Source organism: Gymnogyps californianus, unplaced genomic scaffold (genome assembly GCF_018139145.2).
Source record: "Gymnogyps californianus isolate 813 unplaced genomic scaffold, ASM1813914v2 HiC_scaffold_34, whole genome shotgun sequence".
Taxonomy (NCBI): Eukaryota; Metazoa; Chordata; class Aves; order Accipitriformes; family Cathartidae; genus Gymnogyps; species Gymnogyps californianus.
The window spans coordinates 537,648-556,213 of record NW_026114224.1 but is presented as its reverse complement, the minus strand read 5'-3'; the positions used below and the strand labels follow the sequence as shown (position 1 = coordinate 556,213).

General features: G+C 45.9%; 1 protein-coding gene across 1 annotated transcript in view; it reads right to left on the bottom strand.

The window, feature by feature from the left end:
* Positions 1–11,742, bottom strand: part of LOC127028510 (E3 ubiquitin-protein ligase KCMF1-like) — a 40,596-nt gene extending 28,854 nt beyond the window's left edge. Inside the window, exons 1-4 of the mRNA XM_050914267.1 lie at positions 11,674–11,742; positions 10,745–10,855; positions 9,981–10,038; positions 5,804–5,902 (exon numbers count right to left, since the gene is read on the bottom strand). Coding sequence (XP_050770224.1) covers positions 5,804–5,902; positions 9,981–10,038; positions 10,745–10,855; positions 11,674–11,742 — 337 coding nt within the window. The remainder of the gene's footprint in view (positions 1–5,803; positions 5,903–9,980; positions 10,039–10,744; positions 10,856–11,673) is intronic.
* Positions 11,743–18,566: the final 6,824 nt, after the last annotated feature.

Below are 18,566 nucleotides of genomic sequence, written 5' to 3'. Positions count from 1 at the left end.
CTGGACATATGGGCCGTGATGGGATGCACTCATGAGTGCTGAGGCAACTGGCTGAGGTCATTGCGAGGCCACTCTTGATAATCTTTGATTGATGCTGGTAATTGGGAGAAGTGCCCAAATCCTGCAAGAAAGCAAATATCACCCCCATCTTCAAGACAGGCAAGAAGGGGGACCCAGGGAACTACAGGCTGGTCATCCCTCATCGAGGTGATGGAGCAGCTAATCCTGGAAACCATTTCCAGGCACATGAAGGACAAGACAGTCATCAGGAGTAGTCAGCATGGCTTCCCCAGGGGGAAGTTGTGTTTGACCAACCTGATAAACATCTGGGATGCAATCACTGGCCTGGTAGACAAGGGGAGAGTAGTGGATATTGTCTGCCTGGACTTCAGGAAGACCTTTGACACTGTCTTTCATAAGATCCTCCTAGATAAGCTCTTGAAGTCTGGGCTGGGTGAGCAGACAGTGAGGTGGACTGAAAACTGGCTGAATGGCCAGGCCCAAAGTGTTGTGATCCGTGGTGCAAAATGTAGTTGGAGGCCAGTAACTAGCAGTGTACCCCAGGGATCAATACTGGATTCAGTCCAGTTCAACATCTTCATTAATGATCTGGATGATGGGGAAAGTGTACCTCAGCAAATTTGCAGATGACACCAAAGGTGGGAGGAGTGGCTGATAGGCCAGAGGGTCATGATGCCATCCAGAGGGACCTCAACAGGTTGGAGAAATGGGCCGACAGGAACCTCATGCACTTCAACATGGAAAAGTGGGAAGTCCTTCATCTGCGGAGTACTAACCCCATGCACCAATATATGCTGGGGGCCACCCAGCTGGAAAGCAGCTCTTCAGAAAAGGACCTGGGTGTCCTTGCACCAAATAGCTGCAAAGAAGGCTAAAGGTATCCTGGGCTGCATTAGGGGGAACATTGGCATTCTTGGATTTCTTCTGGATTTCCCCCGTACACACTCCAAATAAAGATAATAATCAGGTCAACCTTATGGAATTTGTTGCCTCGATTCCTCTGTACGTGATCATATATGTAATTTAGGACTGTTAAACACAGTCATGGTTCCCTGTTGCTCTACAGGAGGACACTTTTATCCCAAAGGAGAAAGTGCAAGCAGGGAGTGCACTGGGAAGCAGGTCTTGGACAGAGTTAGTCCTGAAGCACTCCTGAGCAGAGGAGAGTCTAGCTCAGCAGGCAGGGGCCCCAAGAACGAGACATGCTCACATTGGAAATGCAACGACATAGTTGGGAGGATTATGAGGATCTCCACTTTCTCTGCTTGGTATGATGAATTTCCTCATCTCTGGACTCAGCAACAGTGACAAAGAGACATGAGATGGTGCTATCACTGCTTGCAAATGCAGCTGACTTCTCCAGTGCTCAGAGAAGACAGGAGTGCTCCAGTCTCTCCTCAACACAGAGAATACAAGTGTCAAGTGGGAGCCGTCTCCTTTGGAAGAGACTAGATTGCAGGGAGGTGGGCTGGGAGGCATGAATCCTCAACACCCAACTCCTGTATACTCCTGCCAAAGGCAATGAACAACCCTTTAAGCACTGCATTGATCCCTCTTACAGTGACACTGAGCCTGTCACTCATGCTTCAGAAAGGCAAGAGTCAACTGAGTGAACGGTTCATCGCTCTCAAACCGATCTTGGCTTGCCTTTGCCCAGAAACAGTCTTCAGAGACCTCATGCGCCTCAATGTGCAAGAAGGACCAAGCACAAATCCTAAGTCTTTAAAATATTTCTCCTCCCCTCAGTTATGTTTGTGTCAGCCCATCACTTCAGTATCTTTCAGCTGCTCCTTCTCATTGCCACTATTTTCACCACTGCCCAAGGTCTGCGACTTACTTCAGGCTCCACCCTCTTCTTTTACATGAAACCTCTGAGATTTTTTCATCCCAGTTAAAAGGAAGAAAAAGCAGGTTTCCTCCTGCAATTTAAATTTAAAGTGTAATTTAAATTACAAAAGTAGTCTGTAATTTATCAAGCAGTGTAATCATCTGATGCTTGCTTATTTCAAAAAGGTTATGATTATTAAATTGGGTGTAACTGTGGCGCAGCCTTCAGAACGCTTTCTACAAGACAGAGGGCAGAAAACATTCAATAAACACCAGTAACATGAAATAAAACTAAGTACCAGAGAGTTCATTAACCAGTGACTACAGACTAACTAAGAAACAGTCTGTTCCTCTGCATCTCAAACCATGGAAAGGGACACCGTCGTGCTGCAAAGGGCATCTGACCCAGCTGCATGCCCCTATATCCACCAAGCACTTCTAGTCCCCGTGTGCTCTGCTCAGCCCTCTCTGCACACAAAGGCAAAGATGAAATCACCTCCTTCTAGAGAAAAGAGACTTCTTCTATAGACTACAGAAAACAGTGCCATGAAACCACTCCGTCAGGGTGATGTAATGAGACACAAGGAAAGATTGGAGCTTGCTTGGGTGAAAGAACAGGGCGCAAGAAGGCCTTTAAAATGTAGGTCTTACCTTAGTCCACTTTGGTTGTCTTGGTTGTATGGCTGGTTGGTAAAACTTCTTCTGAGGAACTTGAGGTGCACGAGCTTCCCAGAACCTGAAGCCAGGGGAGGAGTTGGAATACCTACGCCTGGGGGAGGCAGTGGGATGCCCCCAGCCACGGCCCCTGGTAGGGCAGGGGAAGGTGCTGGCTCAATGTTCCCTGCGTTTCCTGGAAGGAAAGCAGCAGGTAGGGCAGGAAAGCATGAAGCCGTTCCTCTCCTAGTCTCTTCCAGCTCTTTTTTCAGCCTATCCATCTGTAGTAGAAACAAGAACATGCAGAACATGCTGGCGTTCAGTTCATGCTCAGTGTCACAGAGCAAACAGGGTACCCTGCTTAAACATCTTCCAAATGATCTGGCCTATTGTGCTGGTTTTGGCTGGGACAGAGTTAACTTCCTTCATAGTAGCTGGTACGGGGCTATGTTTTGGATTTATGCTGGTAACAGTGTTGATAACACAGGGATGTTGTTGTTACTGCTGAGCAGCGCTTACACAGAGTCAAGGCCTTTTCTGCTTCTCACACCGCCCCACCAGTGAGTAGGCTGGGGGTGCACAAGGAGCTGGGAGGGGACACAGCCGGGACAGCTGACCCCAACTGACCAAAGGGATATTCCATACCATATGAAGTCATGCTCAGCATATAAAGCTGGGGGAAGAAGAAGGAAGGGGGGGATGTTCGGAGTGATGGCATTTGTCCTCCCAAGTAACCGGTACGTGAGATGGAGCCCTGCTTTCCTGGAGGTGGCTGAACACCTGCCTGTTCATGGGAAGTGGTGAATGAATTCCTTGTTTTACTTTGCTTGCCTGTGCAGCTTTTGCTTTACTTACTAAACTGTCTTTATCTCAACCCACGAGTTTTCTCACTTTTATTCTTCCGATTCTCTCCCCCATCCCACCGGGGAGAAGTGAGCGAGCAGCTGCGTGGTGCTTAGTTGCCAGCTGGGGTTAAACCACGACACCTATCTAAATTCCCTATTCTTCACCTCGCATAATGCTATCAGCTTCCATCAACAATGAAAAACCAGAGCAGAAGGCAGGACAATATGGCAGGAACCTGTATGTTCCCTTAGGGAGTTGAAGTCCTCCTCCCACAATCTGATGCAGGGAAAGAAGCATTCCTGCAGCAAGGTGACTTCAGAAGAGGTGTGGCGAGCAAACTACGCAGGCAAGCATCATACTGAAGCACAGCCCCCCTGCCCCGCAGTCAGTGGTTGAAACAGAGACTCACGGTGATTTATTAGGTCTGTCTCAATTGTTAGGAAGCTGGTGAATACATACAAAAATGTCCCAGCAATCCATGCCCATGACTATCATACAGGGTGCTAGATACACACTGCACAGCATATAAAGAAAATCCTAATTCTCTGTTTGCACCATCTGCTAATCCTGTCAGTGAGGACAAAAAGGGAAGAAAGTCTGTGCTAGCGTCAACAGAAAGGGCTACTGATAGGACTCAGTAGCTGCACTGGCACTCTGATTTATGAACTGAAGTGAGCTGAAGCAGAAACTGAAATGATTAAAGTCATTACAAATGCCAGGCCAGATTTGTTGTAACAAGAAAAATCTTCAGTTAAAAAAAAAAAAAATTGAGACGAGACCTTGGGGAGGAAAGGGTTTGAGGGGCATTTCTTCAAGGCGGATAAGCCCTTGCTTTGCCCCAAAGAGGCTGCCTTTAGATGGAGTTGGAGGATTGTCAGGTCAGCCAGAGGCTGCACTGGCATTGGTGTGTCCACACCATGGTCAGCCTGTGGTCCTCGCTGTTTGACCCACCAGAGACTCCGACAGGCCTTCTCTTGCATTGCATGGCCCCACTCACCATCTCTCCTATTCTCTCTCAGCTTGGGACCTGAACCTGGCACGAGACAGTACAAGCCTGATGAGATTAAACCTCGTGACCACAGCATCCAAATCTCAGAAAGGAGAGGCCTCCACCGATCAACTCACTCCTGCCTTGTGATGGGAGATAAGTGCAGAGCAGCAGTTGCCACAGCCAAGTTGCTAGTACCAAGCAGCCCAAGAACTGCAGCAAAAAGTTTGATGTTTCCCTCCTCCAGTCATCTGTTCTTTCTAATCTGGTCAAAGATAAACAATCAGAGGGATAAGACTTGATAACGGAGAAGTTTTTCTTCCTCTCCTCCACAAGAAGAGCTGCTTACAAAAGTATGTTGTCATCAAGAAAGGGATTTCAATAGAACTTCTATTCAAGACCATTTGTTTTTATAAACAACTGCAAGAAGCTTTACCTTGCTCTATATTATTTTCATCATAAGTAAAGAAGTCAACACATTTTAAAAAACCCAGTGTGTATTTTCTATTCTATCAGACAAGGAACTTAGGAGGCAGAAATGTCTGCATTCAAATCCAAAAGTTTACTTAATTGTTCAGTCTTTGCTCTCCAGAGAGCAAAACCAAGTATGCACAGACTACCTGGGCTCCAGGCCAAGCACAGCACTTGGTGCAGTAATAGTAGACTGCTTGAACTGAGGACACAAGCTAACACAGGGCATCCTGAAAAAAAGCAGATCACAAAATTTCCGCATTTTCCTACTCACACAGAGTAGGACAGAGAGCATGGCAGTTTTAGGAGCAAGCCTCCCACAATTTCTTTGATGATACAAAAAAGCAGCTCTGAGAACATGCTTAGCAACGTTTGTGAGGAGTCTACGTGTCTATGGGAAAGCCACGATACTTCAGGGTCAGTCCCACATAAGCCAGGTCACTTCAGTGGAGATCTGGATGACACTGAGCTGAAAGAAGAGTGTGAGTGTAATGCTGGACAAAGTACAAGAAGAAAAATTTAAGACAGATAACTATTCATGTTAAAGCTCTGATCCAAACCTATTTAGAGCATAACAAAACACCAGAGCTGCCTGTGGAGCAGAAGAGTAGGGAGAGAATCAACGCAAGGAATGCCTTCCCAGCTTCGGGGCTAGGGAGAAATAAAAGTTGTCATCTGCGGACTGATTCTGCAGCCTCAAATCTATTGCTGCTGTCCAGAGCAAAGGACATTGGTGAGCAGCTATAAGCATCACCAGCACCATTCAGCCTCTTCATCTTCTTCCTGTCTACCTGTTCAAGCAAAGGTGGCTGACTGCCTCCTGAGGACACTGCTCAAATCTCTGACCAGTGGAGTCTCTCACCATTATTTCTCCTCTTTCCATTGTCACTTCTACACAGAGAGGGACAGAACTTTGAGGAGGGGACAGTCTCTGACCTGTTGTAACCTGTCCCCAACTCATCGGCCCATGACTGAGCGTGAGATGTACCGCCTCACTCGGACGGGAGACTTTGCTTTCCAGCTCCTGCTTCTCTGCTGTGACTTGCTGTTTCTCCATGTCCAGTTTCTCCGTCCCACCACATGCATCTTGCTCAGCTAGAGGAAAAAAATAGGAAGAGAAGAAGATCTGATGGCCAACAGCTCAAATGAATACAGGGTTTGTTCTAGAAGCATGATCTGATGGGCCTAGTTTCAGCTGAGGTATACTCAGCAAAAGGACTTAGCTAACAACTGCTCAACGTTCATGTCAAGATGCTTGCACTTGAAGTTAGGATCAGCTGCATTCTTCTATATTATTTGGGAGACACATTCATCAATCAGATTGTGATAGTGAGGTCTGCAGTAGGAGAACACAAAACAACAAGGCAATTAATAGCACTGCAAGCCGTTGGGTTCAAATAAGGAAAGGACTCCCAATAAAGTATTTGTTGCTGAGTTTTCATAAACATGCCCCATTGTAACTTTTCAAGATTTCAGACAATGGCCACATGAACAATGAAAATGTGGAAAGGTTTCTACATGCAGGACAAGCAAGCAAGCTAGACCTTCTCTAAGTAGAGACAGTGAAGGGAGGGAAACAACAGAGGTTTAAAATGATGATTCCTAGGGGTAGGAAAAGGACAGGTAGGATTCTGTTGTTCACCATCTACTCAAACAAGACTGGGCGCCATCGGGCAAGATCAAGAATCAGGTTCAAAGCAAACAAGAGGAGTTAGCTCGTCACACAAGGGGCAGCAGAGCCGTGACACTCTTGCCCCAGATCTTACAGGTGCTCGGAGATGATACAGCTTCAAGAGGTGACCAGATAGGTTTATGGAAGACAAATCCACTCAGGGGTACAAAGTACATTGAAAATACACCCGACTCGCACCGTCTTGGAACAGCGTGTGTTTGGAGGCCAGAAGAGCACTTTGGGAACTGCTATATATGCTTCCCTCTTTCTCACATGCTTCCCCAGGCACAAGGTCACTGTCATTGACAGGACACTGAGCTAGACATTCAGGTAGACCAAATAATCAAACATTTTTTCTGACCCTCTATGCTATGTTCTTTTAAGGAACAAGCTTGCTTTTTAGATAACATGTGGTCTGTTATTTCTCAGAATCTCCACTATAAGCAATAAAGCATCAAGAGTTCAGCTGCAAGTGGACTCCCTACTATTCAACACTCGACCAGCATCTTCACCACCATTAGCTATTAGCTATTGCTCCTCTAAACCAGCCTTTTATCCTCAGCCCCTACAGTACAGGTTCCTCCTGTGTTCATACGGGCAGCAAGAGCTCACCCCTCCTGCAAGTAGCAAACTTTACTGCCACTCATGCAGCAAAAATTTCTCCTGAATTAATTCAGAAAACAGCTTTTGAGGAGCTCAACGGTTGCTAGTGACCTAATGAACAAAACAATTATTTCAGTTATTCTTAGATCTTCTTTCATCTTTCCTTGTGGGACTTTTATTTGCTTTATTTTATTCTCCTCCACTAATGACTTTTCCTGTTTAAGTTTGGCACAGTATCTTTCCTCTTCTGAAATTCAACTTCTTTGAAAATTAAGAGCATAAACTATAAATGTAAAAAATCTACAACAATTAGCTGAGTACAGAAAGTCATGAACTCTGCAAGCATCCACAATGAAGCACAAAAATAATCAAATGTAAAAGAGGTTATTCTAAACAAAAACTTGTGAGACTATATCCTCAGCATATTTAAGCACAGTGGCAGACATATGGAGGGAGTATGTACACAGATATGGAAAACAAAGGGAGGCAGACAATTTATTTTGTTTTGAACTAATTTCAAGTAATTTCAAGCGTTCAATAACCATTGCAAGCATCCTTGTCTACTCTTCATCTTTGCTTTCTGTTCGCTAAAAGAAGTTTCTCAGCTTTACCAGGTTGAAAAATCATTTCTTTGAAAATCTTTCCAAGTCTTCTGGAATTTCTCTGACCTCTGAAGAATGGCCACTAACAGTTCAGTCAGTTCACAGTGGTATTATTTTTTTCAGGCAGCACAACTAATCTGAACAGATTTGATTTTCAGAGATGCTCTTTAATCTTCTAATTTTTTCACCCCCCTATTCTCCTACAGAGTCTTCCGCTTTTCTTAATATTGTTCATTTTTTTAAATGGAGTGCAGTTGTGGTTTTTATTTACTGAAGGCTGAACACAATGGCATGAAGTTTTTGATTCTTGTTAGAATCATATCAACAACATTTCACTGGAAATAGCAGACTAACATTAATCCTGAGTTCCCTGCAATTATATTAATTGATTTCTTGTTCTTGCTGGTTTTTGGGACCTGTGCTCCATGCTATGCTTTTAGCTGATGTTGTGCTTTTATCTGATTTCTTCCTTACTTGTAGCATTTTCTTCTAAGACCCACCGTTAGGAATTTACTTACCTTGCAGTATTTAGCTACTTCCTTCTGCTGTTGAAGCCAATTAAAGCTACGAGAACTTTCAGTTTTACCTACATAACCTTCATTCACTGCTCCCACTCGTACATAAGCAGTGCGGTGGGGACCACAGGCAAACATGCATCTCACACAGCCCAGGGTGAAATTTCACCTGGCTTCTCAGTCATTGGGGATTAGCAAAAGGTGCTACGTTATTGAGAGGAGAAATGGTTCTCCTAATGGTTCTGCCTAATACTCCTATTCTCTCTCTTTCCCCTAAAAATATTAGTCCCACACGTCTCCCTCACAGCTGAAAAGAACAAAACCACTTTATAAAAAAAAGGGAGACAAAAAAGGGAAATAAAACAGCTTTGAAAACGAGAGAATTTAAGAATTTTCACTTTCCTACTAATTGTATGCAAAGGCACAAGAAGGAACATGGAAAATTTGGTAATTTAGGTTCATACTTACTTTAAAGAATAATTTTAAGTAAGAACAGCAGCAAATTGGCTGCAGTAGTGCAGCCAAGCAGCACTGGACATACATGCAGTCACCAAAATACTTAGGAGGCCACCACCCTTAGCTCTTGGGCTGGACGTCAGAGACAACAGCAGAGACTTTCTTCCAAGACACCTTTTCTTTAAAGCCTCCCACTTCCTGTAAAAAAAAAAAAAGACCCATTCTACTTTCTGATGAGACAGTTCAGTGCCCCAAGGAATTATAACAGGACTGACTGTAGAGAGGAAGGAGTGCAGGTGCCACTTCTGGGGGCAGGGATGAAAAGCTTTCAGTCTGAGTCTCTCATCCACAAGGAGTGCCTCATAGTTAGCAGGGCAGCAGGATGCTCTTTTCTCATTTCTTTACTCTTGCTTACCTCATCCCAAAGCCACGCCTGAACCACCAGCTGCCTCCTCCACGTTCCAGACTGAGATGAGACCTGTGTCCTGGGGTTCTGTTAGTACAGTCTGAGGATGGCACGTCTTTGGGAACTGGTGACTAGTTAGCTGGTTGCCCTCCTGACCAGGGTCAGTCTATGCCCACAACCGCAAGCAGCCGCAGCACAGTATGGGTGCTGTGGCACATCACATGCTATGGCTGTGGGATGGCATTTCTCTATGCAGAGGGAAAGGTCCATTATAGAGACTGCTGTTCTCCCCAGATTTACACACCAAAAGGGAGTGATGAAAATACTCTAAAATGATACCCCTGCAAAGCAGCAGTGGTTTCACGTGTCCTCTGGGGGCCATCTCCAAAAAGCTGAATATGCTGCACAGAAATGTCACCTGCATCGTATTGTCCAGAAGGCAAACCACAGTTTGCCTAAAAGGCCAGACTAAACACAGGAACACCCAACAAGCTGTGGCCCACACTGTATCAAGTCACTGGGGCCAGTTCTGCCTCCTGATACTCACAAGCTTCAAAACTGTCATCTGCAGACCAACCTCTCTTCCTGGGTGCAGCACCAGCCTTACCCTTACTCACTTCCTTATTCTTTAGGCAGAGTCAGACAACCCAGCATGCAAAATTTTATAACAACTACGGTCCAATAACAGCAAGATGTCTGGGTTCACCTGCGTCCTGACTTAAGGGGTAACACTCCATCACCCGCCCACAAAAAAAATCCACACATCAGCATATATCCATGCTTCCATAAAGACAGGAGGACTCTGGCAATTTCTTTCTGAACCCACATACAATCCTATGCCTGCCTAGTAGCATGAAGGGCTTGGATATGTGCACATTCCCTGTTCTGATAGAGATGGCAGTCCCAGTCATCCTTTCACCTGGGTTTGAGCTGAGAAACCTTCCAGGAAGGTCAGCTTTCCCACACTCATCCACAGCCTAGAAAACAGCAAAAGGATATTCCACTTGAGCACGAGTAGATTAATTTAGATGAATCCTTGGGTCTTCAGAGTCTTCCCCACATTGTTCTTCAAGTATATCCAATTGTAGTTTCAGCTCTTCTTTCTCCAGTGTTCGCAACTCCTGTCAATGACATCAGCACACCTAAAAACACCCAATGAAAACTGATGGTGTTGCAGTATTGGGAAAGTATCAGCCAAGCTACAGGCTAAGGCCTCTGAAGTGCATTGCTTGAAGATGACAGGGGTTCAGAGTTCACAGTAAACCTTGAAGTAACATGGTCTGGATTGGGTATATTGGTAATATTCCCACAGGTTTGAATAAGGCCCTAGGAAGAGAACGTAATCACATAGCTGAGGCCAGGAACAGACCCAGAAGGGAGTGTGAACTGCACATGCACAAGCAGAGATCATTGTCACAGGTTTCCAGTAAAAAGCAGTATCGCTATTTAACAAAAACACATGCTTGGAGCTGAATGTCCCTGCAAGCGTGGGCAGCTAGAAGGATACCGAAAGGACTGCAATATAGCATGTCTCATCGCAGCAGCAGATGTGAGAAGACCAGCCTCGCTTTGTGTCCACTAGAAACACAGAATTTCTGGGTGTTTTCACACTGAAAACAGCTCTGCTACAGTGGTGGGGCCATCAGACTCCATGGGGAAACAGGGAAGACAGCAGCTTCTTACCTTGAGGATGTGTTGAAGTCCTGAATGCATCAGCTCAGTACAAATCTGAACTCCCAAGTCAGGCTCACCAGCAGGACAGATCATGGCGTTGATCAGCTGCATACATGCCACCTGAAAAAAACAACCCTAAACACAAAAGAGAAAACTTCTGAGCATTGATTGGAAGTCAGTGGTTGTCATGTTTTAACCCCAGCCAGCAGCTAAGCACCACGCAGCTGCTCCCTCACTCCCCCCCGGCTCCCAGTGGGACGGGGAGGAGAACCAGGAAAGAAGGTAAAACTCGTGGGTTGAGATAAGAACGGTTTAATAACTAAAGTAAAATATAATACTAACAATAATAATAATGAAATATAATAATAATAGTAATGAAAAGGAATATAGCAAAAAAAAGAAAGGGGGGGAGGGAAGGAGAAAAACCCCAGTGATGCACAATGAAATTGCTCACCACCTGCTGACCAATGCCCAAGCAGTGATCTGCCCCTCCTGGCCAACTCCCCCCATTTATATACTGGGCATGACGTTCTATCATATGGAATATCCCTGTGGCTGGTTCAGGTCAGCTGCCCTGGCTGTGCTCCCTCCCAGCTTCTTGCACACCTGCTTGCTGGCAGAGTCAAAAATCCTTGACTTAAAAGTGCTACTTAGCAACAACTAAAACATCAGCATGTTATCAACATGACTCTCACACTAAATCCAAGACACAGCACTGTATCAGCTACTAAGAAGAGAATTAACTCTATCCCAGCCGAAACCGTCCAGGTGGTTCAGGACTTACTAGGAGGCCAGAGGACAATACACGAAGCTGCAGCAGAAAAAAGCAGTAAAGCCAAAGGCATTTCATCCACATCAAGTTCACCCTGCTACAAGCTCTCCAGCTCCCATGTTAGATTCCAAGTGCCGTGTCCACAAAAATTTGAGGAACTACATACCTTCAGCACCACCGAGGTTCCACTCTCCAGGCCATTCAAGAGGGGCTTGAACCGCTCCACTCCATTCATTTCTGCTCTTCCAATAAAAGCCTCCAGCACCTGCTCACAGCTACAAGTAGAGAGGATCAGCAGCTAACACAGAAGCCAGGACAGGAGTGTGCAAGTGCAGACCCACTGTAAAATGAAGAGTGAGAGTCAGAAGAGAGACTCCACAGGGAGTCAAAAGCTCAAGAGCAGCAACAGGCAGGACTTCTACCACCATGTACACGCCTTCGGGTTGAGGCAGGACACAAAGGGTACACAGACCCTTCGCAGCATCTAGCATCACACGAGGGACTTCGATATCAACAGCTCTTGCCAGGAGCAGCATCCACTCTTTTGTACCCAGTGGTGTTTTGCTTCCAAACTAAGGAGAAAAGAAAGTTGGAATCAGTGTCTGAGACCAGGCGAGCTCTAAAGAAGAGTCTAATGGGAATGCCTCATGATTGAGAATGCTCTGAGGAATAACCATGAGAAAACACTTGCCCCCAAAACCTTGTCCAAACATCTATGTTACCCTTGTTTCTGGTGGGACAGAAGAGTCACAAGAAAGAGAGTGATGCATCTCAGATCACACACTGCCAGCAAGACAAAGGCTTTCGGCAAAACTTAAGACCCCGGGAGCCACTGAAGGAACGTGTGGACTTGGGAGGAAACAGAGACTCTCCGTTTACCCAAGGAGAGTGGGGAAGAGCACTGTATTGGGTTTGTGTGGCAAGGTTTTGGTTGGGGGCGGGGGCTACAGGGGTGGCTTCTGTGAGAAGCTGCTAGAAGCTTCCCCTATGTCTGATAAAGTTAATGCCAGCGGGTTCCAAGTCGTTCCAACTCGGCCAAGGCCGAGCCAATCAGCAACAGTGGTAGCGCCTCTGGGATAACAGATTTAAGAAAGGGAAAAGAAGTTACAGGGGAGTAGCAGTTGCAGCCGGAGAGAGTGGAGTGAGAAGATGTGAGAGAAACAGCTCCGCAGACACCAAGGTCAGTGAAGAAGGAGGGGCAGGAGGTGCTCCAGGTGCTGGAGCAGAGATTCCCCTGCAGCCCGTGGTGAAGACCATGGTGAGGCAGGCTGTCCCCCGGCAGCCCATGGAGGTCCACAGTGGAGCAGATATCCACCTGCAGCCCGTGGAGGACCCCACGCCAGAGCAGGTGGATGCCAGAAGGACGCTGTGACCCCATGGGAAGCCCGCGCTGGAGCAGGCTCCTGGCACGACCTGCGGACCCGTGGCCCCGTGGAGAGAGGAGCCCAGGCTGGAGCAGGTTTGCTGGCAGGACTTGTGACCCCGCGGGGGACCCACGCTGGAGCAGTCTGTTCCTGAAGGACTGCACCCTGTGGATGGGACCCATGCTGGAGCAGTTCGTGAAGAACTGTAGCCCGTGGGAAGGACTCACGTTGGAGAAGTTCATGGAGGACTGTCTCCCATGGGAGGGACCCCATGCTGGAGCAGGGGAAGAGTGTGAGTCCTCCTCCCCCTGAGGAGGAAGGAGCGGCAGAAACAACGTGTGATGAACTGACCCAAACCCCCATTCCCCGTCCCCCTGCGCCGCTCGGGCGGGGGGAGGAGGTAGAGAAAATAAGGAGTAAAGTTAAGCCTGGGAAGAAGGGAGGGGTGGGAGGAAGGTGTTTTAAGATTTGGTTTTATTTCTCATTATCCTGCTCTAATTTGACTAGCAATAAATTAAACTAATTTTTCCCCAAGTGGAGTCTGTTTTGCCCGTGACGGTAATTGGTGAGTGATCTCCCTGTCCTTATCTCGACCCACGAGCCTTTCGTTTTATTTTCTCTCCCCCTGTCCAGTTGAGGAGGGGGAGTGATCGAGTGGCTTTGGTGGGCACCTGGCATCTAGCCAGGGTCAACCCACCACAAGCACACACAGGGACAACGAAGTGTCCCAGCTCATTCACAGGGAAGGGAAAACAGGTGTCCACTGCACAGGAGTGTAAAATAATAAAAATTTTAAAACCCACAGATGCAGAGAAAGACAAAGAGGAAAAATTCTGAAGCGCATCAAGCCCTCATAGATAGGTTAAGAGGCATAATCAGAGAGGAGCAGAGTAAGCCACACAAGAGGGCAGAGCAGTTGAAGTCTCACAGGCCTGGACAAATAGATGGAAAGTATTTTGTAAGTTCCAGAAAAAGTATATGGTGGTGATGGTACCAGGAAATGTACAGTAGGGGAAAAAGCAGAACGAGCAATGTGATGATAACAAGGATTTACTAAAGAGCAGGAGACTTCCACCAGTATCTTCCCTGCCTATTCCAGCAACTGTCCTGAGATATCCGGGCAGACATCATGCGGCCGGAGCTGTGGCTGTGTGAGGTCATCTCTGGACACTGGACAAGGCTTTTACCTGGTTGTGTATAAAAGCCTTCAGGCATCAAATGGTCTCTTGTCTGCTCTGTGTACCGTATGAACTGTGAGGAAGAAAATCAGCAAGCTGACAAACTTTTGGAACAAGACACCTCCCCTCTCTCCTCCAGAGCTCTCTGATTAGGCTATGATGAGAACTTCAGCACCAACAGTCACACTGAGATTCCACCTTAATTGGCTCTTACCTCCAAAAGACAGCAGAAAAGGTTGTTTATGCAGGAAACCACCAGACTGAATTCCAATACCGCCAATATTCACGCTGCTATCAAACCTAGTATCAAACCTGTATTTTCTCTGTCAAGAAAAGAAACTGGTACTTATCCATCTCCCAATATTCTTGCAATGAGTTTCTGTTTAACAGGAAGGTCTTCCTTGAGTATGTTGAGTATCTTGAATTAGAAAGGAAGTCACATGCTTTTGTGAATGACTGCTGTTTGCTCTAAAGGAAGAGAAGTTGCTGCACTATGCCCGCGTGTCTCAACACTGGTTCTAATCTCAGAAAATGAACATGGAAAATCCTTAACTAATGATGCAGTGAACTCCAAATCCTACCCTGAAAAAAAAAGTACATGCTTCTGGAACAGCCAAAGAAAAAATCACCTGCTTCCCTGAGATGATATCCAGCATGCACAGCTACTGAACAGGACCCAAAAGCTGTTACCCATAACATCAGAGTTGCATTTCAAGACAAAGCCCCAGACAAACCCCCACCTCTAGCCAGTAACTCAAATCCCTTTCCAATTCCAAGTCCCTGGCAGGCAGGCCTTATTCTCCTTCACAAACGAGTAGCATCAGTCACCTTTGCTGTGAAGCAGCAAGCCTCGTGAACAAGATATACAAGGTGTTTTGAAAATAGGCTGTGCCAGCTCTCCAACACATGGCCATGAATGGGATCCTGGAACAGGGACACTAACTAGAGAGCTGCTTGCATGGGCTTTTCTCATCCTGTAGACACTAAGAGCCAGATGCAGCCCCCAGACTCCTCCACAGCCCCTTCAGACCTGGCTATTGATGCAGGCGCTGAGGCCAGCAGTAGCTGTTTGTGTCGGGTTTAGAAAGGATGTGTTCAACAGCATTGCCAACACCCTTGGATAACTGGAACATGCCACATCCAGCAATGTGTTCATACTTCCTTGCTCCACAAACAACAGGTCCAGAAGCAGCTTTGCCATTTAAGCCTCTGTTTCCTCTTGTGCTCTTCCTCATCCCAGAGAGAGCACCGATAGCAGCGTGTTTGTTCAAGTTTAGCCCGGGACAGCCAGCACAGTGAGCCAGGGAGGAGGCAGTATGGCACTGACACCCAAAAAACCTACGAGCAGTCAGTTTCACAGCTGGGAAGTCAGGAGCCAGGTCTGCACAGAAACAATACACAGAAGACAGCCAGGACTCCACCAGCCATGGGCTGCAGTCTGGTATTTTCAGGCAGCTCTCATCCTGCCTCCTCCATAACATGATACAACCATACTGCCAATATTTATGGTTCTGACACATATAATATTTTGCTCTACTAATATTGCAAAGAGCTCTTGCTTCTGCAGGGGCAGTTGTCTGCAAGTCCTACTTCCTAACCCTCACCTCACCCAGCCTTGACAGCACCTAGCCAAAGCTCACAGCTTTATTTTCCCCAATAGCCCTGCACTATGGGAAACAGTCACCAACTTTGCCTGCGTCGCCTTCTGCCACTAAGGGAAATCAGAAGGGCTTTCACAGATGAAGGCAGGTGGGCAAAAAACAGAACTGCGCAAAACTTTGTAAGCCCTGTGACTTTTTAGATGGAGCTCAAAGTGAAGAGACAGAGCTTATATGCTGGAACCTCAATTTCCCTGTCCCACCTTCAGAAACTGGGGATCCAGATGTCGGATGGCCAGGTTTAATTAACTGGGCACACTTATGCCACAAAAAGACAGGGGTGGGAAGAAAAAAGGTACATTTTCTTCATGAACAGAGCACCACATTGAAATTGGGAATCTTGGTACTTTCCAGAAATATTGTGGAGAAAAAATGATGGGATCCCAAGACAGCATGTCAACCCAAGAACTGCACGAGAGAGGATGTGTGAATGTCATCAGCTGCCATTAAGAAGCAAACAGCCCAAGGGATGGGGTGGCAGGAGCAGCAAGAGGAGAACAAGCACTTGCAGGAACCAAGATTACACAGGCAGGGACTGTCTGCCGGACTCCAGAGAGCGACAAAAGGGCTGAGCTAGAACCCGTTAAAACAGAGTTTATAGAGGAAGAGAGTAAAGAGGGAGTGGGTGAGTTGAAAACAGTCAAGTAAGTGGAGAGGGTCAAGAAAGTAGGTATTTCATCTGTTAGCATATGAATACTTAGCTCTCAAATGCAACACCTCAATGCAAACTGCTCAGAGAGACTGTCAAAAAAACCATGAAGTGACAAGAAATTTCAAAAATCAAGAGGGAATACACTCACAATGCTTCGTCCTGAACCTCAGAAATTACTTGAAATTTTTACTAGAAATCTTGCTCCTTGACACCTTTTTTCCCTCTCCCCCCTCTAAAAATGATCTCCGGCCAAAGTTTTGAAAAAATATCGCAGCAGTCAAGGCTTAATCCAGGTTTATGGCCTAAGATATTTGCATGCAGGCAGCAGGTGGCTTCACCCCAAATGAAAATATGTGCCAGTGGGCTTGCCATTGGACTTCTCATTTCCTTTTTTTTTTTTAAAATATATAAAAGCTACTTCTTATAAAAAAAAAAATTTCTGAAATTTGAGTTTCAAGAAATAGAATTTGAAGAACCTGAATTAAGTTTGCTTGCTTGCTTTTTCTCAATTTCTAGGGGGTGGGGCAGAAATAGCCAGCAGAATAGAAAGCAGTGTTTCCATTTTTGAAAGTGCCTTTTAGCCTTTTACTCTCCAGCCCAGTATTTGGCAATAAGGTCAACCTGCAATATTGTATTTTATTTTTTTCAGATTTTGACACCTGTTGAGATATAATGTACTGATTCTCCACGAGTTTTCTTTCTTGCAAAGAGAGATTTTTGAACATATCAAGAGATATCAAAAGCACTCATAAAGCATCAAGGTTTTCTTTGCAGTTGAAACCTTAGTCTGAATAAGAAAGAGAATTTGCAGGAACTTTTAAAAAGTTATATTTAAAAAAAAAGAAGCCATCACTAGCTACAGAACACCATGGTTCCCTCTGTTCCTGTAAAAACCAAGCCATGAAAGTTGGCCAAATGATGAAACACGTAACAGTTGAATCTTTACCACCATTTAATACTGGTTTAATTACTGCATGATCAACCACTTTGCTGAAAGCTTCCTGCAAGTCTTCAATAACCAACCAAATGAATAATTGTGGTGTTATATACTACTGCCAAAAAGATTTAACACTTACTGTCTAAGTATGCACGTTTCTTTTGACTTATTCAGAGGGACTCCATTTTAGGTGATGTTTTAACTCAAGAAACTTGTGAAATTTTTATTTAGAAGCCAGGCTGGAGTTTTTGTGCTGGAGCCACTGCAGAGCCTGTAGTGCCTCCTCCTGATGACCCCAGCACAGAAGGCAAGCAGTGAAGGTCAGAAATACTCAACTGCATTGGATGTGTGCAGATAACAGGACACCATCTCCCTCTTGATTGTAATGGCCTTCTCCCTCAGAGGCTGCTGCTTCTCCTTGCTTAGGTTCGTATCCAGCTGTTGAAGAAAAGCACACCAATGTTTAACACCCTTCCTCTCAGAACAGTGCTCAGCAAGCAAAAAAACGTTTAGAGGATAATCTATTACAAAAGTGTGGTGGCAAATATGACTGCTATCAAGCTCATCCAGTATTCATTGGACTTTAGTCTCATTAGAAAGCTAAAACCACTAGGAGAGAAACCAGAGATGCAGCTCTAACCAAAACCTGCTTTCAGCCTTTTGAGGCAAGTTTACTCTTCTCTTTTCCCTAAATACTGTCCCAAGCAAATCAAGTGCAGATTGAAGAATCCAGCCTGGAGAACCAGAAGTGTCCCAAACAAGCCACCACTGAACAGCTCATTTTGATCTGAGAAAGAGCAGCCCAAACGATAAAAGAAGAGTCTCCTCAAAGAAGAGGCACATGCAAGCAGACGAGGTGAAGCAGGCCAGTGGAAGACTTCGGCAATCATCTCCATTCTGCTACTTGCGGCAGAGAAACTGCCACAGAAAGCAGGTAAGACTAGTGCACGGAGAGAGGGAATACGAAGTTAGCTTAACAACATCTGCTCACAAAGCGCCAGCACACGTCCCCCTGGTGCTTCCTGATGTGTCTGTCTCCAAGCAGAGATGCCCGTACGGGCAGAGGAGGTGCTCGGACCTGCATCGGACTTTTCCCTTTCCTTCTTTACCCTCGTACTGGGGAATGGTCCCAGCTGGTGGGAGAAACAAAGCAAAAGTCAGCGATCACTCATGGCCTACGTGCTATCCCGAAAGTCACAGCAGGCATCCTGCCTGCACTCCTGCCACTGGTTATCCCAGGTACCCAGCGCTGGAGCAAGTGGCACTCAGT